The sequence below is a fragment of the Acipenser ruthenus genome, chromosome 8 (assembly GCF_902713425.1).
Source record: "Acipenser ruthenus chromosome 8, fAciRut3.2 maternal haplotype, whole genome shotgun sequence".
Taxonomy (NCBI): domain Eukaryota; kingdom Metazoa; phylum Chordata; class Actinopteri; order Acipenseriformes; family Acipenseridae; genus Acipenser; species Acipenser ruthenus.
In genome coordinates, this window is record NC_081196.1 from 28,574,079 (window position 1) to 28,600,251 (window position 26,173).

Below are 26,173 nucleotides of genomic sequence, written 5' to 3' on the forward strand. Positions count from 1 at the left end.
CCTTCATCAGAAGTTTTCTAAGAATTTGACTAGGGGTACTCTAGATGAATGAAAAACATGCAAGTGTGACATAGAGAGCAGTCAGACAATAAGACATACTGTACAGTCTTCATATACTCCAGAGAGAAAAACACAAAGGTTCTCAGTACGTTTTCTCAACTGGACAAGCAGTTCTCTTTATATGCAAAACTCTAAAAAAAAAAGTGTGAGATATGTATGCACTGTACGTCCCCAACAGAAATAAACATCCCCAGTGTATCTCGGCTGACGACTTTGCTTCCTTCTCCTCCAAAATCAGACATCCACAAACTCTTCAATATCTCGCCTCCTTCCCCACCCACCCCGCCCTCTACTCGCTCACTCCCCATCACCCACTGCAACGCTTACTAATCTTCCCTCCTTTTCACGCGTCGGACTCTGATCTTTGCTCCCTGCTCCAGAGCTATAAACCCACCATGTGTGCTCTGGACCTCCCCACTCCCCTTTTCCAGGCTGCTGTCCCTGCTCTACTCCCTTTCATTTCCTCTCTGCTCTCTGGCTGTTTCCCCTCTGCCTTCAAACAAGCCTGCATCACCCCATCTTAAAAAACCCTCCCTTCATCCCTTATCCCTCCAGAACTATTGTCCCGTCTCCCTTCTCTCTTTCCTCTCTAAAACCCTTGAGTGAGAGGTGCATCACCAGCTCTCTGCTTTCCTGTCAAAATATTCTCTGCTCGACCCCCTCCAATCAGGTTTTCGCCTGGCACACCAACTGAAACTGCTCATCTCTGTCTCCAACTCTTTAATCTGTGCCCGTGCCACCTCCCTCTCCTCTGTCCTAATTCTCCTCAACCTCTCTGCTGCCTTTGACACAGGTCGACCACTCTATTCTTCTGTTCTTCCTCGCTGACCTGGGACTCCAGCACTGCTCTTGCCTGGTTCTCCTCCTACCTCTCCGATCGCACGTACCGGGTCTCCTGGCGAAACTCACCCTCTGTCTCTTGTTCTCTTTCTACAGGCGTCCCCCAAGGCTCGGTCCTGGGACCCCTCCTGTTTTCTCTCTACACCCACTTCCTGGGTCCCCTCATCTCCCTCATGGCTTCTCGTATCATTTTTATGCTGATGATGCCCAGGTCTTCCTCTCCTTTCCCCCCTCTGACCCCAACATATCCTCCCGTATCTCTACCTGTCTCTCGGCCATCTCCTCCTGGATGCACTCGCATCATCTTAAACTCAACCTCTCCAAATCAGACCCCCTTTTCTTCCTCCCTCTTCCTCCCCCACTGCTGATCTATCTCTATTAATCTTGAATCCACCACCCTCTCTCCCTCCTCATCCACCAAGAATCTCGGTGTCACCCTCGACCCCTCCTTCTCCTACTCTCAGCACATCTCTACTCTGGCATGCTCCTGTTGCTTCTTCCTCAGTAGCTCCAAGTTCAGGCCCTGGTGTCACGGGTGACCCTGAACCAGCTATTATGTGTAGCAAGACATTGGATCCCTTTGCATGGAGAATTTCGGTGGCTAGGGTTCACGGTTCATCGATTGATTCAGATTCAGTTATATTAAGTCTGCCCACTGATGATGTAGAGCAAAACAGATGCTGGATGCTGGCTGATATGAAAAACAGTGAGTTTTGGCCTCCTACTGTGTTCTGGGTGGATGGCATACCTCGTAAGGTGTCTCTATGTGAACAAAATGAAATGTATGAAAGAAACATGTACAGGTCCAGAATGATTGTGAGAGGTACAGAGTTAACCCTCTTGTTATGTGTGACTGTGACAAGTGCAGAGGTGAATCACCCCTGACTGGGCCCAAGCCATGTCCAGCCTGCAGTCATTTAGTAAGTTCCCACAGTTCGTGTGGGAGAAGTTAGACAACAACAGTGGAAGGGTTGAAGAGCATAGACAGCTGCGCTCTACCAGGTAAACTAAAACTCTGGTGCTTTCAGTTTGGTCTACTGCCGAGGTTGCTGTGGCCACTGACTGTGTACGAGGTTTCTTTGACAACAGTAGAGAAGCTGGAAGCTTTAATCAGTTCATACATCAGGAAATGGTTGGGAGTTCCACGCTGCCTCAGCAGAGTGGGACTTTATGGTAAAGGAATACTGCAGCTACCAGTCTCTGCCCTAACCGAGGAGTTTAAGTGCGCCAAGGTCAGACTGGAAATGACATTAGTAGAGTCACGCGATAAATGCGTAAGGGAAGCAGCACCTGTGTTGAAAACTGGAAGAAAGTGGGCGGTAAAGAAAGCTGTGGAAGATGCAAAGGCTGCCCTTCGAATTGGTGATATCATGGGGCAAGTTCAGCATGGAAGAGGGGGTCTTGGTTTCAGTTCAGCTCCTCCTACATGGCACAAGGCAGCCCCAGCTCAAAGGAGGAAGCTGGTATTCAACGAGGTGCAAAAGCAGGAGGAGAGGATGAGGTGTATAAAGGCCATTTCCCAGGCCAAGCAGGGAGAATGGATGAGATGGGAGAGTGTGGAACAACGCAAGATTTGCTGGCAAGACCTATGGTCAATGGAACAGAGCAGGATCAGTTTCCTCATCAGGTCAACATATGATGTTCTCCCATCACCACAGAACCTAAACCTCTGGGTAGGAGAGGATCCCTCATGTCCTTTGTGTTCATCACCTGCAACATTAAGGCACATTTTGACAGGATGTAAGGTGGCTCTTAGCCAAGGGCGGTTTACTTGGCGCCATGACCAGGTGCTGCGATGTTTGGCCTTAGCATTGGAAGACAAGTGTAACATGACCAATAAGTTGTCACCTGTTCCATCAAAACATTACACACAAAAGACAACATTCCTCCGCCCAGGAGAGCAACCACCAAGAAAAGGTGTTAAAACCAATCCTCGCCCAGGACAACTGGAAGCTGCTAGAGACTGGAAAATGCTGGCAGATGTTGGTCAACGGCTTATTTTTCCACCTGAGATTGCCACCACTAACCTTCGACCAGATACTGTCTTGTGGTCTGGATCAGCACGCCTTGTTCATCTGGTAGAGTTAACAGTGCCATGGGAGGATGCTGTAGATGAGGCGTATGAGAGGAAGAAACTGCGGTATGCTCAACTAGCCACTGAAGCGGAACAGCAAGGATGGAGAGTTCAGGTTTACCCAGTGGAAGTGGTTTGTCGAGGATTTGTGGCACACTCTACAACCCGGTTTCTCAGAGACGTCGGATTCAGTGGTCAAGAGTTGCATCGCACAGTGAAGAACTTATCTGAAGCAGCAGAGAGGAGCAGCAGCTGGCTGTGGTTGAGACGGAAAGATTCTGACTGGGGATCTCAAGCACAATAGAAAGAAAGAAACGCTGATGTACAGGTAAGTAAGCTGGGCTGAGTTGAGTGGGGGACGGAGGGGGGTGATGCTGGGATGCCAGAATCACCGTCGAGCCCTCTTGAGGTGTCGTGGGCTAGTCGACGAAACACTGAGGATGGAAGGTGCCCACTTGAAAACCCCAGAGATGTACCCTACTTAGCTCAATCCAGACGGTTGTCATGCTGATGCGCTGGGGAGGCCGCACTGTGGTTGATCCCCGGAGCCAGCATCGCAGCCGTTGTGTGTGCTGATGCGCCAGGGAGGCAAAATAAGCTGATCCCTGGAGCCAGCATTACACTTCAGCCATTAACACCAGACAGAAGGATATCTACATCATCATATGGAAGGAAACGCAAATGGATAGAGACACAGATGGATCACATTAGTTTACTGTAAAGCTACGTCTTAGTTGGTGCTTATCTTGGCGAGAGCCGAGTTCAAATCAGCATGAAGTTTTAACATCTACTCTCGTGTAATGGAAATCAAGAACTATACTTTCTGAATATAGAGAAAAAGGGGTTTGGAGTATTTTAAAAAGAAAACAGAAAAGGACTAAAAGATTTCATTTTGAATCAGTTTTTGCTTGTTCACCTGTCTTGTAATTCAGTCTTAGAATGAGTGGGTGGCTAAAAACTGATTTAGAGTAAAAAAGCAGCCTCTGATTCATGAAAAACAAGTATTTTAGAAGATACACCACAAAAAGGGAACAGAAAAGTTAAATAAATTGTTATTTCGATATTGCTGCTTTGTTGCTGCTAGTAAAGAGGAATATAGTTAACAACCATATCCTATAAAGGAGAAAAATACTTCGTTTGGAGTTAAAAAGATAATGCAGCATAAAAAGATGATAAATATTGATAAGTAACTTTAAAAAGCAAAGGATGGGCTTTGGAAAGGTAAACTCTATGTAACCTGTTTTCTCAAACTTTCTACAAGCCTACCTTTGGAAAGATCAGTGCTTGGTACCAAGAGGTCTTCGTTGGCAAGAGAAGCAGGGATTCTCTTAACGGGAAACTTACAGTATCAAGGCCAGAATTATTCTTCAACTTAGAAGGGGGCCAGAACAGAAATTGACTAATTCCAATATATATTAAGATAGTTAGTTGCCAGGCAGAGAAATAGCATGTGGAGCAAAAGGTGTAGAGGTAGGGAATGTTACTAAAAACATTAATCACTACTGAAATTGGCAAAGAGAGAGGTGTCTCAAGCAAACTGGTTTTAGCCAGTTTGTGAACAGCTAAAAAATAAGTCATCTGAAGTTCAGCTAAGTTCAGGCTGTTAGAAACTTATAAGAAAAAGGATACTACAGCCTTACACTCAAATAAAAATCATTAGATTTTCCACAGGGAGAAACTCTATACTAAAGACATAGGATGGAAGTTCCCTATAATACCTGCTAAACACACACCTGTAAGGAGAGAAGGAAACTAATTTGAAAAATGAGATGAGGGAATATATTTTTAGAAGCCAGGTACATATAAATCAGTATAATCATGACTGTTGGTGTTGTATATATTCACACAACACTCATATATTCAAACAATTATTTTATTTGTAATACACATATAAAAAGTAGAAAAGTAGCAAGGACTTTGTGAACTCTGCTTCACCTAACTTTTCAGATAAAGGAGGGGGTCGAGAGATGAGTGGATGAGATCACGGTCAAGTGTTTGACATGTATTAATGGCATATGACTCCAATTAATTGTGAAACGTTAGTTATCTGCCAAAAAATGTAAGAACTGTCAAAAGCTAATTAATGATTGGATTTGATTAAGTCTTCCCATGTATTCCAATGGAGAGAGAATCTTATAAAAACCTAGATCTCTCACAATGAGGTACCACAATCAAGACTCAGCTTGGCAGTGACATGGTCCATCCTTTGCAGATCTTCACAAGACAGTCTTTCTCTTTTGGTCACGCTACTCTCCCTTGTAATAGGAGGTAAGCATATCAATGAAATTATTGTATCTTGCATGTATTGGTTGTATTGCTATGAGGTGTTGAAACTATGTTTTAGTATTAAGAGAGTTATATTGAATGTGCTAAAATATAGCAGTGGATGCTTGTAGGCTTTGTGCTTAGCTGGCCCGAGGGCTGCACAAAATACATATAATTGTATTAGGTTATTGAAGTATTAATGCTGAGCTTGTAATAAACGTAGGACTGCTAATTGTTATTACATGTTTCTGGGTTTTGGTGGTATGCGCAAACTACTAATCCAATATTAAAGGCATTAAATAAACCAAAGGAGCGCTGAGGTTGCTCCGATTCATAAAACTTCAAATAAATGAGTCTGAGTGATCTTCTTGGTTAAACAAAGGTTTTATGGACACGCAGCTCATCCAGTGCTCGAACATAAACCACTAGGAGTTTTAAACATCTCTGTCCTCCTAACGTCTCCCCTGAGTTAAGAGTGTGTAAATACAATAAAAAGAGTATGTAAAAACCTAAAATGTGACACTGGTACTGTTCCGCCTTGACTACTGCAACTCCCTTCTGGCTGGCCTCCCTGCCTCTGCTATCCATCCAGCTCATCCAAAACTCTGCTGCTCACCTTGTCTTTTCTCTTCCTCGTTTCTCCAACACAACACCACTGCTAAACTTATAAATAATGTAAAAACCAAGTTTCATGCCAACTGGACAAGCGGTTCTCCGTATATACTGAATGTAAACATGTGTGAAGTGTGGCATGGGTATGATATAATTAAATATCGTATAAATATAAATAATTTTTCGGGTTTTATTAATTGTATTTTTCTGTGCTTATTTTTAGCTATTTGAGTTTTATGTAAATCTTTTTTTTTTTTTCGGGGCTTTCGTTTTTCATATACTGTATGAAATTAGTGTTTTTGGTTACTTTCCAAAATGCTTGAGTGTTTTTTTTTTGTGTGTGTCAAAATATGTATAATAACGCGACAGTACTTGCACACTTAAGTTGTACCTTCTTTCCTTTGCTGTCTTCCACAACGAAATCCCTATGGTCACGGGCACATTCTTCAGGGGTTTGTGTGTAGATATGTTTGTACATTTCACCACAATTCTGGTTTTAAATCTGCCGTATCTTAACTGTAATACATCTTGAAATCCCGCTAACAAGCCTCCATCCTGACTAATCTTGTTTTAAATCTCGCAAGCGGAGTCTCCAATAGAAATGTAGGAATGTGCTGTCACTCAGTAGTTGGGGTGGGTTTAAAGTATTCAGAACGAATCAATGATAGATACAAGTGGACTTGAGCAGACTCGAGCGGACTGTACACCGCCAGCTCTCTGCTTTCCTGTCCAACCACTCTCTGCTTGACCCTCTCCAATATGGCTTCCGTTCTGCTCACTCCACTGAAACCGCCCTCCTGTCTGTCACCAACACACTTAAGTGTGCCCGAGCTGCCTCTCTCTCCTCTGTCCTAATTCTCCTCGACCTCTCTGCTGCCTTTGACACTCTATTCTACTATCATCTCTTGCTGACCTGGGGATCTCTGGCACTACTCTGGCCTGGTTCTCCTCCTACCTCTCCAACCGCACTTACCAGGTAACCTGGCATGGAGCAACCTCCACACCTCACCCTCTCTTAACTGGAGTCCCCCAAGGGTCAGTCTTGGGTCCTCTCCTGTTCTCTCTCTACACCCGCTCCCTGGGCCCCCTCATCACATCCTATGGTTTCTCATACCATTTCTATGAGGATGATGCTCAGATTTTCCTCTCCTTCCCCACCTCTGACTCCACCATCTCCTCCCGTATCTCTACCTGTCTGTCTGCTATTTCCTCCTGGATGCACTCGCATCACCTCAAACTCAACCTCTCTAAATCTGACCTCCTTTTCTTTCCCTCCTCCTCCCCCTCCTCTGATCTCTCTATCTCTGTTCCTCTGGAATCTACCACACTCTCTCCCTCTTCCTCCGCTAAGAACCTTGGAGTCACCCTGGACCCCTGCCTCTCTTATTCCCAGCACATCTCCACTCTAGCACGCACTTGCCGATTCTTCCTGAGCAACATCCGAAGAATCTGACCCTTCCTCACCAACTATGCTACCCAGCTCCTGGTCCAGGCCCTGGTACTCTTCCGCCTAGACTACTGCAACTCCCTCCTGGCTGGCCTCCCTGCGTCCGCCACCCGTCCGCTCCAGCTCATCCAGAACTCTGCTGCCCGCCTGGTGTTCTCTCTGCCTCGCTTCGCCCACGCTACTCCACGACTCCGCTCGCTCCACTGGCTCCCAATCACCGCTCGCATCCAGTTCAAGACTCTTGTACTCGCCTACAGATGCCTTGACCAGACTGCACCCAGCTACCTCCAGACCCTCATCTCTCCCTACACCCCCACTCGACCTCTCCGCTCCACCTGCACTAGAAGACTGGCTCTACCTCCGCTACGCTCCCCTGCCTCCAGAGCCCGCTCCTTCTCCATCCTTGCTCCGCAGTGGTGGAATGACCTTCGTACTGATTCCGGCGCCTCCTTAAGACTCGCCTCTTCAAACAGCACCTGTAGAACTCCTCTGTTGTATCCTGGGACACTATCACCCTTCATTTAAATGTGCTTTATTTTGCTCTTATCTGCCCCCTATTTTACTGCATTTAATCCTGTACTTCAGAATACTGTAATCTGCCAAGTGTTTAACCTGTAGTATTTTGTATTTAATCATATCCTGATGTAACTATCACTATTATCTGCTGTATTATTGAATTGTGGTTTGTCACACTTGAACAAAAGTTATTGTATTTCTTGCTCTTGTATTTCTTGTATTGCTTGTATTGTAACACTTGAAATGTTGAAAGGATAAGTCAGGAAGGTGGGACAATGCCCAGCAGCACTGGAAAATGTATTTGTTATTTTTGTAGTAGGTTTTATTTTATTTTTTTAAATGGGAAAAGGGTAAAGTCAACATGAATAGATTAACCATTTTCACAGTTTTTCCAGTGTTTATTGGTTATCCACCGATTTCATTTTTTTGTGTCGGGGGTGTTTTATTGGTTAAAACCGGAAATCAGAAGTCCAAGTGTGACAGGAGTGAAAGGAGTCCCTCTTGTAATTTGCCCTCCCGACTACTGGCAGCACTGTGCAGGAAGGACCGAGACACAGGAGAATGGCTGAGTCATGGTTGGGGCAGAAGCCACAGTGGGGGTGGCCATCTTAACTTGGGGCAGGACCTCATGGTTGAGCCCCATTATTGCAATCAGCTGTGCTGCGCTCGACGATTGGCTGAGGTGGGGCAGTGCACTGATTGTAGGGGCAGGGCTCGGCACTATTTAGGCTGTGGGGTTCTGCCATTTGGTCTCCCTTTCCTGGACTGAGACAGTTGTGCTGCGTGAGCTCTGTGAGTTTTGTTATTTTGTTTGTTTTGCTTATATTCAGACTGAGGATTCCCAGACCGACTGCCTTCGAGTCCGGACTTTCCCTGAGATCCTGGGAAGCTGCAGGAATTACTTGTCCTGTTGTTTTGAAGAGGGAGCCCGAGCCACCTGCTGTGGTGTGGATCATTGAAAAACCCAGTGGCAGTGTTTCTCTTTTGTTTGGACTATTTGTTTTTCATTTCAAGCCTCTGCTTACCATAGCTGGTAACAGAGGCGGTTTCTTTTGCTGCAATAGTGTTGGAACCCTCTGCTCGGGACTTTGTGGTTTTTTTTTTGTGGGAGTTATAAATAAAAATCCAACCCCAACTACGTGCTTCCTGTCTCCATCACTTCTGTGTCACATCACTTCCTCCCATAACCCACCACACCAAGATATAAAGTTTTAACAGATCACTTACCAGGCCAAGCTTCAATGGTATTATTGATAGGATTAATAACAGTGGGGGGTACATGATCGTCCACTACTAAAAAAAAATTAAAAAAAATTAAAGTAAATAGTAAAGTCTGGTATTTAACAATTTTTTAAATGTCTTTCACAAGGGGTCTTGGCATTTTATGATCTATTCTAACATGCCAATTGTTGTGGAGGATATAATATTTCATGCAACTTTTTTTTTTACAATTGATATTCTTGAATCTATTGTGACTTATTCATGATGAAAAAACACTTTTTTTAAACATGAGCTAAAGCTTTCTGAATAGGGCCCACAATAGCCTATGCAAATGATTCCATTTCCTGCAGTCTATTTATATCTGAATGCACAACAATATTCATGTACCTTTTACACCAATGCGCATGGTTCTGGATGCTTTATACTGTGTCCCGTTTAAACTAAATGTCACCGTGCAGGTATAATTTCCTTCATCTTCAGATTTCACTGTGCGGATTATTAACGTGTTCTGTTCGTATAGATATCTGTTTCCATTTTCTATCGGCACACAATCCTAAGTGACAAAAATGTGACTTTAAAACAATTCTTTAAAATATCCAGGTTAAGACTAAAAAATGTAAACATAGTATTAAAATGACTGTTTATGTCTGTTTAATGTGGGACCGTTTTGTTATGGGTTGTACTAAGCACATTGCCGTGAGTTGGTTACACTGAGTCTCCAGCACTGTTTCAAGCCCCCAGCTGTTCCTTCATTACAGACCAGTCTTGCTTCCTGTGCTTTGTCTGGATTTTTTACTCCTGTTTACAGGTTACAGTTGCAAAATATAAACCCTCTACATTGCTATTTCACAGCAAGACTATCATTATCTAGTATAAAACCAGGAATGGGTCGGTCCCTGGATCCCTTTATTCCAGCTGGATGAGAATGTGGCTCAAATGGGGGAGACTATGGCCTTGATTGGTTGGTCAATTTGATAATGAATTACTTAGTTTGGTAAAAAAAAAAAAATCACACCACTGGATATAAAAGGCTACAAATGGTCTAGTTGGGGTTGGGATGTGAGACAGTTTGGATAAGAAGTGTTATGATAGATGTTGGTATCTGTACCAGAGAAACTTGTCTCTTTCCTATAAAGAGAGCCTGAAGACTGCAGGTGTTTTGTTTATCTTTGTGTTAACCAACAATGAAAGTGTGTAAAAGGGCTTAATCCAATTTTGTTTTGTGTGATTCCTGTTTTTACCAGCCTGACAATAATGTAACAAATTGCAAAGGTTGTCAGGTTTATGCCTTAGAATTTACAGTGGCTTGAGAATAGGTTCCTATTAAGTCAATGCAAAAAAATACTGCTGAAAGCACTCATGGGGTCTGATCAAACAGTAATGACAACCCTTTAAACGTCTAAAACACATTTTAGAAATCATCTTTATTACACTATGTGTAGTTATACAGAATCTGCTATTGAATGATAGATGATCACACAGTCTCTCAGTTCCATATCAAACTTACCTTGTACCAAAGAAACTCATGACTGTATAATTTATCCGTGAAGATATTCACATTTGGACAAACCACATTACCATTGGATGAAGCTGGTAGCTTAGGAAAATATGTAGGATGAATGCAACTGTCCTTCTTTGTCATTACTTCAAGAGATGAAGTTTGCTTAAAGCAAAGAGTAGAAGTTCTAGAAGGACAAAAGAAAATGTGATTAAAAAAGTAACTGTCTCACCAGCAGGGGTCAGCATTACTTCTAACATTAGTATGTTACACAGCACTGTTATTACCGTATTACTTTGAATTAACGCCGCGCAGTTTATTTTAAATTGCTAAAAACAGCTGTGGCTCTTATTCAAGGGTGGCGGTAATTACATATACTATGGTTTTCCAAAGGCGTAATTTTCTATTGCAGTATTTGAGGAAGGCATTGTGATAGGGAGCCCTGTCGCTGGTTCGTGGAGTGTCTGTCCCTTTGGGAAAGCGGCAGAAGACGCGTTGCTAGGCGATCATTTGAACAGTGGGCTCACCTTGCGCTGAGCTGATCGGGAGGCCCAGATTGGCTGGGAAAAAAAAAAACAAAAAAAACACACACACACACCATCTGCACGACAGTTCGAGGCTACTGCACGGCTATTGACACACAGACCGGCGCTGAGGGAAAGCATGTTTGTTGACATCAAGAAAGGGAGCGCCCGCTATATAGGAACTACTATGGAACCCTTCAACTGCAAGACAGTGCCTGCTCGAAGTCGCTGGGAGGCCAGAACTTCGGACGCAACAGTAATATGTCAGTTTAGGGGACGTGGATCTGAAAACAAGTATAGAGAGTTACCGTAGGATAGTTGGTTCCTGGAGCGGGACGTTTCTTTTAGTAAGACTAGCGCTTGCCATTTTGTGTGGCAAACTTATTTTTAGCTTTGTTTTGTTCTATTTATTAAATGTGACACTAAGGCTACCGTTGCTGGCACCCTAGTGTCAGCACTGTGTTGTTATTAAATCTGCACGCCTTGGTGGTGTGTCAACACCAATGCTCTGTGTCTGTCTCAGTATTATCCAGTGACTACTCACACGTAACAACACATCATCCTTTTACAGGCGTATACTGAAGTTTATTTCTGCGGATACAGCTTGATCAGGTTGGTGAAGAAGTCCTACAACTTTAAAATGAAAACTGTTGAGTTTGCAGGTCAGATCAGTGTTTGACTAGGCGAGGACACATACCAGTGCAGCATGTAGAGGGAAATAACAAGAGAGAAATGTTAATTCAACACCAAAGAGGTCGGTTTATTTTCCCTTTTTCTGTGACAGAAGTTTCTAAGTCACAGGGCTGAACCCTTTATTATACAGTGCATTTCTTTCTCTTCAACCAGCAAGACAACTGAACTCTCCAGGTCCAGGCAGGGCTTCGGTGAGGAAGATGAGTTCATTCTGTGGCTATTCCCTAAATAGCAACGCTACAGCGTGAGCTATACTAGCTTCTGCTTGACACTCAAACACCACACCCCCACTCTGAACTTCCTGTCTGAATCAGAATTCTTATTAGCCAAAATACCATGCATACAACCAAAACGGAAATGCATTTAAGAAACTTAAATACAGCTCCTGCCAATTCCGAAATATACAGTGCCTTGCGAAAGTATTCGGCCCCCTTGAACTTTGCGACCTTTTGCCACATTTCAGGCTTCAAACATAAAGATATGAAACTGTAATTTTTTGTGAAGAATCAACAACAAGTGGGACACAATCATGAAGTGGAACGAAATTTATTGGATATTTCAAACTTTTTTAACAAATAAAAAACTGAAAAATTGGGCGTGCAAAATTATTCAGCCCCTTTACTTTCAGTGCAGCAAACTCTCTCCAGAAGTTCAGTGAGGATCTCTGAATGATCCAATGTTGACCTAAATGACTAATGATGATAAATAGAATCCACCTGTGTGTAATCAAGTCTCCGTATAAATGCACCTGCACTGTGATAGTCTCAGAGGTCCGTTTAAAGCGCAGAGAGCATCATGAAGAACAAGGAACACACCAGGCAGGTCCGAGATACTGTTGTGGAGAAGTTTAAAGCCGGATTTGGATACAAAAAGATTTCCCAAGCTTTAAACATCCCAAGGAGCACTGTGCAAGCGATAATATTGAAATGGAAGGAGTATCAGACCACTGCAAATCTACCAAGACCTGGCCGTCCCTCTAAACTTTCAGCTCATACAAGGAGAAGACTGATCAGAGATGCAGCCAAGAGGCCCATGATCACTCTGGATGAACTGCAGAGATCTACAGCTGAGGTGGGAGACTCTGTCCATAGGACAACAATCAGTCGTATACTGCACAAATCTGGCCTTTATGGAAGAGTGGCAAGAAGAAAGCCATTTCTTAAAGATATCCATAAAAAGTGTTGTTTACAGTTTGCCACAAGCCACCTGGGAGACACACCAAACATGTGGAAGAAGGTGCTCTGGTCAGATGAAACCAAAATCGAACTTTTTGGCAACAATGCAAAACGTTATGTTTGGCATAAAAACAACACAGCTCATCACCCTGAACACACCATCCCCACTGTCAAACATGGTGGTGGCAGCATCATGGTTTGGGCCTGCTTTTCTTCAGCAGGGACAGGGAAGATGGTTAAAATTGATGGGAAGATGGATGGAGCCAAATACAGGACCATTCTGGAAGAAAACCTGATGGAGTCTGCAAAAGACCTGAGACTGGGACGGAGATTTGTCTTCCAACAAGACAATGATCTAAAACATAAAGCAAAATCTACAATGGAATGGTTCACAAATAAACATATCCAGGTGTTAGAATGGCCAAGTCAAAGTCCAGACCTGAATCCAATCGAGAATCTGTGGAAAGAACTTAAAACTGCTGTTCACAAATGCTCTCCATCCAACCTCACTGAGCTCGAGCTGTTTTGCAAGGAGGAATGGGCAAAAATTTCAGTCTCTCGATGTGCAAAACTGATAGAGACATACCCCAAGCGACTTACAGCTGTAATCGCAGCAAAAGGTGGCGCTACAAAGTATTAACTTAAGGGGGCTGAATAATTTTGCACGCCCAATTTTTCAGTTTTTTATTTGTTAAAAAAGTTTGAAATATCCAATAAATTTCGTTCCACTTCATGATTGTGTCCCACTTGTTGTTGATTCTTCACAAAAAATTACAGTTTCATATCTTTATGTTTGAAGCCTGTAATGTGGCAAAAGGTCGCAAAGTTCAAGGGGGCCGAATACTTTCGCAAGGCACTGTATATATTTTAGTGCTGCTGTATCAGTACATAGTGCTGTGTACCTACAATATTCTTTTTTTTGTTTGGGTTGTTTGGTTTTGGCACGTTTTATTACTGAGAGCGGCGTTTATTCGAGGGCGGTGTCTATCACAATCTGATATCCGATTGCGTCGCTTATTCAAAGTAATACGGTATTAACATTAATTCTGTACAAGCATTTTTACAGCAAGGGTATGTTACTCGTTTACTCAATTTAAATAATTTCCTGCATGCAAACCGCTGCTTTTGAAGTTTTGGTAAAAAAAAAAAAAAAAAAAACGGCTTATATCTGTACATCTGAACACTTATCTAGAAGTTTGATTGAGATTGTAAAGAAAATATTATATATTTCACTGGGCGTGAGCTGGGGGGGGGAAGGATAAGGCAGAAGAAGTAGCAAGGAGCAGTTAGTAGGATAGAATGTGGTCACCGACTGGGGCCGACGCTGTCGACATCCCAGGGGCGGAGGACCCGGCAACCTGAAAACACATATGAGGGTTATGACTTGGAAAGCCGCCCCTCGGGAGGAGAGGAGAGAGGTACCCAGCATCTGAGGCTTCTGTAAGGGGCGCTCGTAAACCCCTGATTGGCCGAGACATCATGCTGCCTGGGACCTGAATATAAGGACAAAGCATTGAGGTTAGTATAGGACTCGGCACGAGTGACCACGTCCTGAAGAGAGGCAGAATAGAAGAGAGCCTCGAGTGAGATGAGCGCAGGAGCTGCGACAGAACAGAGTTTGGCCGGGGGTCTGCTCTGACTCACGCGGTGAGAACCCCTGAAGGTAAGGGAGGTGGCTGCCTAGCCCTGAGGTCGGGGAAGTGAGCCTCACTTGCCCCCCAGAGATGACCGATGCGAAGGCATGTAGAAGGTGGAGGAGGGGAGGAGGAGGAAAAACGAAACACTAGACAGAAAAGGTGCAGGTGATCAGGTCTTAAATAGTAAATAGAAACTAATTAACGGGAGATTAGAAAATTGAAAGATTAGAGATTAGCGGCCCCCCCAGCTCCACGCCCCCCGAACCTCGCAAGCTAACATTATATATATATATATATATATATATATATATATATATATATATATATATATATATATATATATATATATATATAAATTCTAATTTCTGTTAGAGTTTGACTATAAAAAAATATTAAAATGTTGAATATCTATTTGGCCCCAAATCTTAATTTGCCTATATGGAGGCGAGAATGTGTGTGTTTTTTTTTTAAGCTGTTGATCCAACACACTTTGATCTTCAGAGGTGATTTGCCCCTAGTTGTGCATAAGACAATTCTTACAGCACAGCCAATCATGACATTTCATTAATCCAAGCCATTTTATAATTTCCATTGCCTACCACTAACTCAACTAGAGTCAGCACTCGGATATATGACACTCAGATACTCAGTTGCGTTTTACCGTCCTTGTATTAAACAAATAAGACCTCCAGGCTAAGTATTACTGTCACTAGATTGCAAAAATGAACAAAAAACACAGCACACACAGAAAAACACTCTTGCTTCCTGAGCTACTCTCCTCCTTCCAGAACTCTCCCCTCACTGAGAAGCTGAGGCCTTCTTTTATGCCAGGAGGCACGATAATAATTGAATAATTAATGGATTGATTGCTCCCACCTGACGCAATCAACCTGGGCAGGGAGGAGAATTTAACTCCATCCCTGCCAGTATTTCCAAGGGCAGAGCCCTGCTCTGCCACACAGACATATTACTTTGTTGCTTCTGAGATCCCAGAATCATCACTTCTGTTTTATCCGAGTTCAGCATTAAAAGGTTTTCAAGCATCCATTTTTGTCAGCAAGAAAGGTGCTCAACATATTTACAGCCGAGGTGTCATCCTGTTTTAGGGCTAAATATAGCTGTGCATCATCAGCGTAACAATGAAAATTAACCCCATAGCTACGCATAATATTTCCCATAGGCAGCATATACAAAGACAGAGTTGGGCCAAGAACTGAGCCCTGTGGGACCCTATATGTAACCTTTGACAATTTTAACAAATTGCAACCTGTTTGAGAGATAGGATCGAAACCAAGACAGAGCACAACCTGACAATCCTACCAGATTTTCAAGGTGATCAGTTAAAACAGAATGAGCAATAGTGTCAAACACAGCTCTTAACTCTTATAGAAGAACCAAAGGTATTCCCGTGTCACAGGACAACATCACATCATTAACCACTCTAATAAGAACCGAAGGTGTGCCCGTGTTAGAGGATAACATCACATCATTAACCACTAATAAGTGCTGTCTCGTGCTGTGATAAGGCTGAAACCCTGACTGAAATTTCATATATGTTTGAACGGCAAGAAATGTGTTAAGTTGCTAGGCAACTACTCTTTCTAAAACTTTGAAATTTGTAATAGACCTGTAGTTAAGAACTGTATGATCTAAGGTAGATTTCCTGAGCAGTGGTTTTATTATTGCAGTCTTGAAAGAGTTAGGAACAATACCTGATAAAAAGGAGTTAACAATATTTAATGCCGTGGTATAAGAGAATCACTTTTTAAAAAGTGAAGTAGAGATAGGATCTAATGCACATGTAGTGGATTTCATCTTCTTAACTATATTAACCAGATCCATTTGACTAATCGAAGAAAAATGCTCAAAAATGTGGACTGGTGTAGTGCAAGTAGCATAGTTTGATGACACACCTACATTTGATACACTGTTGAATCTGATTCCTAATGTCAGTAACCTTTTTGTTGAAGTGATTCATGAAGTCATTACAACTTACCGATGATTGTTTGATTGGACACTCTGGAGGAGGATTAGTTAACTTGGTGTGGCAAAGTGCCCCCCCTGTGTATGTTATATGTTACGTGTTGTGTGTAAATGTTGGTGTATAGGCATTGGTACACGGGATATAAGCGGTCTGTGTTTCACGTGTGTGTAAATTGTATATTTGTAGTTAGGCACGGGGATGGCACATCACATCACGTGCAAGTAAAAAGTAATATGTGAGCACGGGGAATTGCACTTTAATTAATTCACGTGCAGTTGTACCGAGATTCCAATTGAATGATTGACTAGCAATCGAGTCTCGGTACAACTGCATAAAAGCTGCATGTTATCACTCACTGGGGGTTGGTGTTCGGTGAGTGGAGAACGGATTAGGAGACGGAGGGTATTGTAAAGTAAAATAAGTAGTAAAAGAAGCTCACCGTGTTTGTCTGTGTAGTCCGTTTTGTTTGTCTCTTTATTTTGGCTCAAGTGCAGTGTCCTGTGTTTTGTTGCAAACCTTTTTATTTTCTGTATTAAATGCTGAGCACAATCACGCGCTCAGCTTAACCAAAACCCAAATCTCTGTCTGTTTGTTACTTCCTGCATCTGGTCTGACGCCACCCACTCTGGCCGTCTTTGTGACACGTGGTGTCAGAACCGGGACAACAGCGCCTCCAGGGCTCAGGCCAGAGCGGGAACCGCAGTTTTTTTTTGGAAAAAAACAAAAAACAAAAAACAAATGGAAGGCTGGAACTGGAGAGATGGCTGTAGTGAGCTGGAGGATCTCCTCGGGGGCCTGGAGGACCAAGGCTGGTGCCTTGCTTGTGGAGTATACGGGCACACAGTGGTTGTCTGCCCTTTCCAAGAGGAGGAGAAACCAGCTCAAGGGAGGGAGGTAGGGAGAAGGAAGAGAACAGGGAAAGGAAAGCTGCAACAGCAACCACAACACCGGCCGGAGGAACAGCAGCCCGGGTGTTACTGCTGCGCTGAGCCTGGGCATTCCAGCACCAACTGCCCCTGGTACCCCAACTGTGCCCCATCTGCGGAGGTGAGCACTACGTGGCCCGCTGCCCTGTCCATCCGGAGAGGGAGGAGCAGGGATCGCCTCAGTCTCCACCACCAGCAGGGGGAGGTAGACTGCTGCTCCCACCGCCCCAACCACAACTGCAACAGCGACCAGAGGAGCCAGAGAACCTATTCCCCTGGTGCACCTGGTGCGGAAAGGTGGATCACCGCTGGAGGGACTGCTTCGAGGTGCCACCGAGCTGGTGCGGGCGGTGTGAGGAAGGGGGACACGACTGGTCGGGATGCCCCTATGCCAGCTCGCCAGTACCTGAGCGGGAGAAAGCTGAGTGTCCCCAGCCCAAGTGGGAGGAGCCTGAGCGTCCACAGCCCAAGCGGGAGGTGCCTGAACGTCCACGGCCCGAGCGGGAGGAGCCCGAACGTCCACGGCCCGAGCGGGAGGAGCCCTAACGTCCACGGCCCGAGCGGGAGGAGCCCGAACGTCCACGGCCCGAGCGGGAGGAGCCCGAGCGTCCACGGCCCGAGCGGGAGGCGCCCGAACGTCCACGGCCCGAGCGGGAGGAGCCCGAACGTCCACGGCCCGAGCGGGAGGAGCCCGAACGTCCACGGCCCGAGCGGGAGGAGCCCGAGCGTCCACGGCCCGAGAGGGAGGAGCCCGAGCGTCCACGGCCCGAGAGGGAGGAGTCGGGGCGTCCACGGCCCGAGAGGGAGGAGTCGGGGCGTCCACGGCCCGAGAGGGAGGAGTCGGGGCGTCCACGGCCCGAGAGGGAGGAGTCGGGGCGTCCACGGCCCGAGAGGGAGGAGTCGGGGCGTCCACGGCCCGAGAGGGAGGAGTCGGGGCGTCCACGGCCCGAGAGGGAGGAGTCGGGGCGTCCACGGCCCGAGAGGGAGGAGTCGGGGCGTCCACGGCCCGAGAGGGAGGAGTCGGGGCGTCCTAGGTCCGGAGGGGAGGAGCCGGTGCGTCCTGTGTCCGGAGGGGAGGAGCTGAAGGCCCAAACCCCTATTTTTTTTTGGGAGGGACGAAGGCGTGAACCTCAGGCTCCACAGCAGCCGCTGTTTTTGCTGCTGAAGGGAGCCCAGCGGAGACGCCCGCCACCAGCTCTACCCCCGCTGTCGGAGGAGCCGGCAGCGCCACCAGCCCTACCCCCGCGGTCGGAGGAGCCGGCAGCGCCACCACCACCACCCGAGGGAGAGGAGCAGGAGCTGCCTCTGCCACCACCACCCGAGGGAGAGGAGCAGGAGCTGCCTCTGCCTCCACCACCTGAGGGAGAGGAGCTGCCTCTGCCTCCACCACCACCACCCGAGGGAGAGGAGCAGGAGCTGCCTCTGCCTCCACCACCTGAGGGAGAGGAGAAGGAGCTGCCTCTGCCTCCACCACCCGAGGGAGAGGAGCAGGAGCTGCCTCTGCCTCCACCACCTGAGGGAGAGGAGCAGGAGCTGCCTCTGCCTCCACCACCACCCGAGGGAGAGGAGCAGGAGCTGCCTCTGCCACCACCACCCGAGGGAGAGGAGCAGGAGCTGCCTCTGCCTCCACCACCTGAGGGAGAGGAGCTGCCTCTGCCTCCACCACCACCACCCGAGGGAGAGGAGCAGGAGCTGCCTCTGCCTCCACCACCTGAGGGAGAGGAGCAGGAGCTGCCTCTGCCTCCACCACCACCACCACCCGAGGGAGAGGAGCAGGAGCTGCCTCTGCCTCCACCACCTGAGGGAGAGGAGCAGGAGCTGCCTCTGCCTCCACCACCACCCGAGGGAGAGGAGCAGGAGCTGCCTCTGCCTCCACCACCACCCAAGGGAGAGGAGCAGGAGCTGTGGCCGGAGCTCCATGAAGGGGAGCTGTCGGCCATAAAGAAAGAGGGGGAGGTCAGGAGACCAGCTTCCCCAGCCGCATTTCCGTGGCAATAAACACGGTGGCCGGAGCCCCACGGAGGGGAGCTGGCGGCCACAAAGAAGGGGGGGAGGTCAGGAGACCAGCTCCCCCAGCTGCACTTTCGCGGCAGCAGATAGTGTGGCTGAAGCCCCGGAAGAGGGAGCTGCCAGCCACGAAGAATTGGGGGGTGCCAGACATTCCACCATGGCCACCCCCCAGAAACAACTTGCTTCCCCCTCTTCCGGGACTTTGGGACTGAGGGGGGAGGTGGCCATTGAGGCCATGTGTGCGTTGCACAAGGGGGGGTATATGTGGCAAAGTGCCCCCCCTGTGTATGTTATATGTTACGTGTTGTGTGTAAATGTTGGTGTATAGGCATTGGTACACGGGATATAAGCGGTCTGTGTTTCACGTGTGTGTAAATTGTATATTTGTAGTTAGGCACGGGGATGGCACATCACATCACGTGCAAGTAAAAAGTAATATGTGAGCACGGGGAATTGCACTTTAATTAATTCACGTGCAGTTGTACCGAGATTCCAATTGAATGATTGACTAGCAATCGAGTCTCGGTACAACTGCATAAAAGCTGCATGTTTTCACTCACTGGGGGTTGGTGTTCGGTGAGTGGAGAACGGGTTAGGAGACGGAGGGTATTGTAAAGTAAAATAAGTAGTAAAAGAAGCTCACCGTGTTTGTCTGTGTAGTCCGTTTTGTTTGTCTCTTTATTTTGGCTCAAGTGCCGTGTCCTGTGTTTTGTTGCAAACCTTTTTATTTTCTGTATTAAATGTTGAGCGCAATCACGCGCTCAGCTTAACCAAAACCCAAATCTCTGTCTGTTTGTTACTTCCTGCATCTGGTCTGACGCCACCCACTCTGGCCGTCTTTGTGACACTTGGCTATAGACTGAAATAGAAATTTAGGATTATTCTTATTTGTTTCAATGAGATTTGAATACGCTGATCTTGCTGAGGATAGTGCAACCCTATATTTAAAAATATATTCTCTTTTCAAATTAAATAATGGACCTGAAGTCTACTAGCTCTCCATCTACATTCTAGTTTGCGACACATGTGTCTGATCATATGTGCTGTGTCTATTGTGCAGTTACAAAGCACTTCCAATTTCACATGATGAAAATGCAGCAAAATAAAGTCTGTGAATCTTTAGTTGCTTTTGTGCATTTCCATTTGCAAGTGAACTGTGACATTAAGGCCTTATCGAGCACTACATTCTGCAATTTGAATACTGACTTTGGATACCGTTTTAATAATGGAAACTGGTGGTGGTGTTTTTTTTTTTTTTTTTAAATCTTTTGCTAAACTGCATTGCCTTTTACGTTTTCCGCAGTTCTGTGCGTGGGTAACATTTTGATTTCATTTTGCTATTGGGTCTTTAATGGGGAATTTTACATACTGCTACAATATGTACCAGATTTAAAAGAATGTACTGTATTACAGTCCAGGTGTCATCTCTCAGCAAGTGATATTTTCAGAATCATATCATTCTGAATTAAGATACTTCATCTGTTGAAAATAGTACTGTACCAACAAAACCAACTACAGTACATCTAAATGGAAGCCTACTTATTTTAAATTCAGCTATGAATTTTTGACATTGTATCTCTGTGTGCCCTGAAAAAACAGACAAAGGTTGGAACGGGCCAAAATGAAATAATCAGATATGCGTCACTTGTTTAACCGTCACTGAAGTCACAATTTTACAGGGTCGGATATGCGAGTGCTGACTGTATAATATACATCAAATAAAGAAATGGCTGTACTGCTGCTTTAAATTAGTGTCTGAATAAATAACTTAATAAAGAGCTTTTTTAGAGTTCAAACCAAGGCGTCATTTTTTAGTGTCATATAAATGCACAATGTAAAGGGTTTACCTGAAAACGCACACATAGTGCCCTGTGTCGGTCAGGGAGATCGGGAGAAACCAAAGGAGCTCATCAATCGCACGTATTGTGTCTCCATCTCCAAAGAGCTCTTTCCCCGTTTCATTTTTATACCAGGTGATATTATAGGTATTATTACCTACAAATTTCCATAAGGAATTTAGCAGTGTGCAGATTAACACTGCAGCATCTCCTTCAACATAGGAGTGATGGAGGGGCAGCTTGTTGTTCTCACACGGTCCTAAAAAGAATCAACACTAAAGTAAAACAGGTGTTTGTTTTTTAATATAGTAAAACCTGTATTGGGGACCTTCTTAACTAAGAAGTTGTGTGATAAACTGACACTTTTCAGTGCTAGTGAATGACAGACACAGCATGAATAAAGAAGACATATTCAGTCCCTTAGGTGATGGGTTAATTCAGGTTTTACTGTACCAGTGCATTGAAACAAGTAGTTTGTAAATAGTGTTGTCAATCAACCTTAAACATCTTGCACAAACTTCATGTTATCTTCTTTCTTGTATGCTTTATTAATCCCCGGGATTATGAGAACCCTCTATGAGCCTGCACACTAATGAGAATCACTACTGAGAAGCAATTTTCAGTCAGTTTGTGAAATGCATCATACAATACATACCCCCAATATACAGCTAGATAAGTGAGACTATGGGGGACATAGATTTGATTGAGTTTAGCTGTTCTTTTGTGCTGTCATAAAAGTACACTCTACTAGGCTATTTATTTACTGCTGCTCTTTTCATGTTTCTTTTAATAAATTAATAAATGTATTTTTTTTTTGTACTTACCTTCACTGATTCCACAGATGACATGACCACATGCAATTAAAAGGATTGTCAACAGTGTAGTGGTCATAGTAACTGTAAAAGCAGATATAAAGAGCATTATTGAAACTCGCATTACTCTACAAAATTCTGTTACACAAACAGCAAAAAAAAAAAAAAAAAAAGAAGTTACAGTAAAAAACAACAAACCCAATGCAAGCCATTGTCTGTGGTTTGGTCACTTTGCCCTTGAGATGTGATGACATTCACCAGACACAAACAAAACCCGAAGTTAATGTATATTTAAGCATATTTGAGCATTTTGCTACCAAAACTCTTCATTTGCTAGGCCTACTAGTTTTTTTTTTTTTTATGCAGTAGCAGTTTTCTGATACTGACCCAGAATGATAATGTACATAATTACTGGTATTAGTTTTTTTTTTTTTTTTTTTTAAACACATTATTAGTATCTTTCATAAAACGGGAAACCATTGCTAATGAGCGTCCCAATTTGTAGATGACTGAGGTTTGTACCGTCCCATGTAGATACGCACGAGGCCCACAATGCAAATCGTATTGGACAGTGGAGTACACAGTACCGGAACAACGTGGACACAATTTAAAAAGGTATGAAGTTTATTTCATAGACCAAAAGTAAAATTAAATAACTGTTAAAAACATAACAGTTTTATAAGATAACAGGTAATGACCTAACAGGATATTCAGTGTGTATAAAATGCTAATTGAATCTGTCATGGAGAATGTCAGCTCCGGTTTTGTTAACCCTGGTTTCACCCACGCTGAAAATGAGCACAGAATAATTACAGAATTACTTCATCAAAAGTCTGACTGAAAAAATAAATAAAAAAGGAGCAAACAGCTAGCTATAACGTTATGATCCAAGTACAGTAATGTCTTACTTGTTTTATAACTACGAATAGACGAAATACAAGCTTGAGGTGCATTAATGTATTTGTTTTTTTGTTTTGTTTTTTTATAATAGGATTATCACTACCTTGTGTACTTCTGTTTAACTAGTGAAACATGTGCTTTAAACAAAAAAGTGGTTATATATATATAAAAATTAGTGGTGTGCCGTCAGGACCTTCAAGTTATTCTCTGCTGACCAGACAGTGCCAAGTAAACCGTCAGTCCAATGACATTACGTTGCCTCACTCACTTGCATACAGTGTGCTTGCTTATACTATGAAACATACTACTCTAATTATTTGTTCATTTGTCTGACGCCTTTATCCAAGATGACTTACAAGGTTTACTAGAGGTTTTTTTTTTTTTTTTTTTTTTTTTAGTCTAGGGGTTTCCTGAAGGGGATGTGATCAGCCAATAAGAGATCTGCATTTCCCCCGCATAAGACTAAAACAACCAGACGTTAGAAAAAAAAAAAAACAGTTGAGGGTATTCTCCATTTCAGGTGAAGGGCTCGAGTGAGTTTAACCAATATGCGAGTCGAAGAATGTCCTTTTTTTTTTTTTGACAGGCGACCAATCAGGAGTGAGCAGAGTCGGGCCATACATCTCCCAGGGTATTCTTTGCCTCACTTGAAGGGCCTGCTTTAGCAACCAATGGGAAAGTCAAAGCTTTGACAGCTGACCAATCATTAGTGAGCAACCCCAAAACATGAATATTCCTTGGTTAACACAGCAGTTAGGAGGATAGCTGGATTTCGCACGATATAGCTTATAAATATACATTGATAAATACAAATACCTTTACAACATCAAATTATTTCGAATTTTATTTTACACTAAAAAAAAGGGGGAGAAAACGGAGACATCATAGTCGATTTCAGAATTCAAATTATGAAAGGTATCTGTGGCTTAAAGTTATATGTAGCTGCCACTTAAAAAAAAGGAGGGGGGGTGTGGCAATGCGCCCCGCCCCTGTGTGCATTTGTGTGTTATGTGTTGTATGTTGCGTGCGTGTGTTAATGTTGGTGTATAGATTGGTACACGGGATATAAACAGGTCTGTGTTTCACGTGTGATTTAAAATGTAGATTTGTATTTAGGCACGAGGAGGGCACAAATCACTTCACGTGCTGGTTAAATGTAATATGTGAGCACAGGGTTGCACAGAATTAATTCATGTGCTGGGATTCAAGTGAATAATTAATTAGTAATTGAATCCCAGCACAACAGTATATATAGACACATTTTCATTCACTCAGGGTTGGGTGTTCGTGAGTGGAGAACGGGTGAGAGAGAGAGGAGAAAGAAAGAAAGAAAAAGAAAGATCGTAACGTTTGTTTTTGCTTTACTAACCGTGTTTGTCTCCGTGCACCGTTTAAGTGTAGTACGTTTTGTTTGTCTTTTTATTTTGGCGTAAGTGCCGTGCCCTGTGTTTTCTGTTTGTTCAACCCTTTTATTTTCTGTTCTGTGTTAATTATTAAATGCTGAGCGCGATCACGCGCTCAGTTTCACCAAACCTCCAAGTCTTTGTTTATTTATTTCCTGCTTCTGGTCTGACGCCACCCACTCCGGCCGTCTTTGTGACACGTGGTGTCCTGCGTGGGATCGACAGCGCCTCCAGGACTCAGGCCAGAGCAGGAACCGCATTTTCTTGGATTACAAAAAAAAAAAAAAAAAAAAAAGCGAGGATGGGAAGAAAGAGCTGCAGGAAGCAGCAGAAGCAACAACAACAGCTGCAGCCCTCATCCTGCATGCCGGGCTGGGAGGAGGACAGCCACAACGGGGCAGTAGCCACCCCTCTACCCCCACTGCCACCGGGTTCCCCACCGTCCCGGGAAATATGGGACTGGCTGGTGCACCCCGAGGGGAACTTCGCCAGTGACCTCCCCAGGGTTATTAACACACTACGGATGCGAGATGGAGAACGATGGGAGGACTGGGAGCAACAGCACAACCCGGCATCCGTTCGTGACCTCACCATGGTGGTGCTGGGGTACCTAGCTGCAGACATGGGAGGGATGCCTTCCAGTGAGCAAGAGGGAGAGGAGCAGTCGCTGCCCTCTCCAGTACCTGAGTGGGAGGAGCCTGAGCATCCACAGCCCAAGTGGGAGGAGCCAGAGCGTCCACAGCCCAAGCAGGAGGAGCCAGAGCGTCCACAGCCCAAGCAGGAGGAGCCAGAGCGTCCACAGCCCAAGCGGGAGGAGCCAGAGCGTCCACAGCCCAAGCGGGAGGAGCCAGAGCGTCCACAGCCCAAGCGGGAGGAGCCCGAACGTCCTACGCCGGAGTGGGGGGAGCCCGAACGTCCAAAAGGGAGGAGTCGGGGCGTCCACAGCCCAAAAGGTCGGGGATGAGGTCGGGGATGATGGCTGGGAAGTTTTTTTAAAGAACCTCGCGGCAGAGTTATGCCCTGGCTGTGGGGCTTATGGGCACACGTTAGCCATATGCCCCACCCAGTATGAAGAGGAGGAACTAGCGCCCAGACGGGGGACCGCGAGCGTCCAGCGCCCAGATGGGGGGACCGCGAGCGTCCAGCGCCCAGACGGGGGGACCGCAGGAATCCGAAGCCTGAGAGGCAGCTGTTCCCACCTTCACCAGCAGAGGAAGAATGCCTGCTGGTTTCCCCAGCACAACCAGCAGAGGAAGAATGCCTGCTGGTTTTCCCTTCCGAGGCAGAGCCGCACCAGTTCCCTGCAATAGGGGCAGAGCCGCACCAGTCCCCTGCAAGAAAGGCAGAGCCGCACCAGTCCCCTGCAAGAGAGGCAGAGCAGCATCAGTCCCCTGAAAAAGGGGGAGACTACACGCTGCTCCCACCTCCATCGCCAGGAGACTACACGCTGCTCCTACCTCCATCACCAGGAGACTACACGCTGCTCCCACCTTCGTTGCCAGGAGACTACACGCTGCTTCCACCTTCACCGGCAGGAGCAGAGCAGCAGGAGCTGCCTCTGCCTCCGCCATGTCCACCAGCAGAGGGTGAATGCCTGCTGGGTCCCTGTCCACCAGCAGAGGGTGAATGCCTGCTGGGTCCCTGTCCACCAGCAGAGGATGAATGCCTGCTTGTATCACTTTCCCCACCATCACGAGGAGAGGAGCGGGAGCTGCCTCTGCCTCCATCACCATCAGGG

At 45.3% G+C, this 26,173-nt stretch overlaps 1 protein-coding gene across 1 annotated transcript in view; it reads right to left on the minus strand.

Annotated features, from left to right (window-relative positions):
* The window catches only part of LOC117407224 (interleukin-1 receptor type 1-like), a 59,988-nt gene that overhangs the window by 15,821 nt on the left and 17,994 nt on the right, over positions 1-26,173 (minus strand). Inside the window, exons 2-6 of the mRNA XM_034923052.2 lie at positions 22,145-22,216; positions 21,330-21,579; positions 10,543-10,720; positions 9,423-9,588; positions 9,042-9,107 (exon numbers count right to left, since the gene is read on the minus strand). Coding sequence (XP_034778943.2) covers positions 9,042-9,107; positions 9,423-9,588; positions 10,543-10,720; positions 21,330-21,579; positions 22,145-22,211 — 727 coding nt within the window. The 5' untranslated portion in view covers positions 22,212-22,216. The remainder of the gene's footprint in view (positions 1-9,041; positions 9,108-9,422; positions 9,589-10,542; positions 10,721-21,329; positions 21,580-22,144; positions 22,217-26,173) is intronic.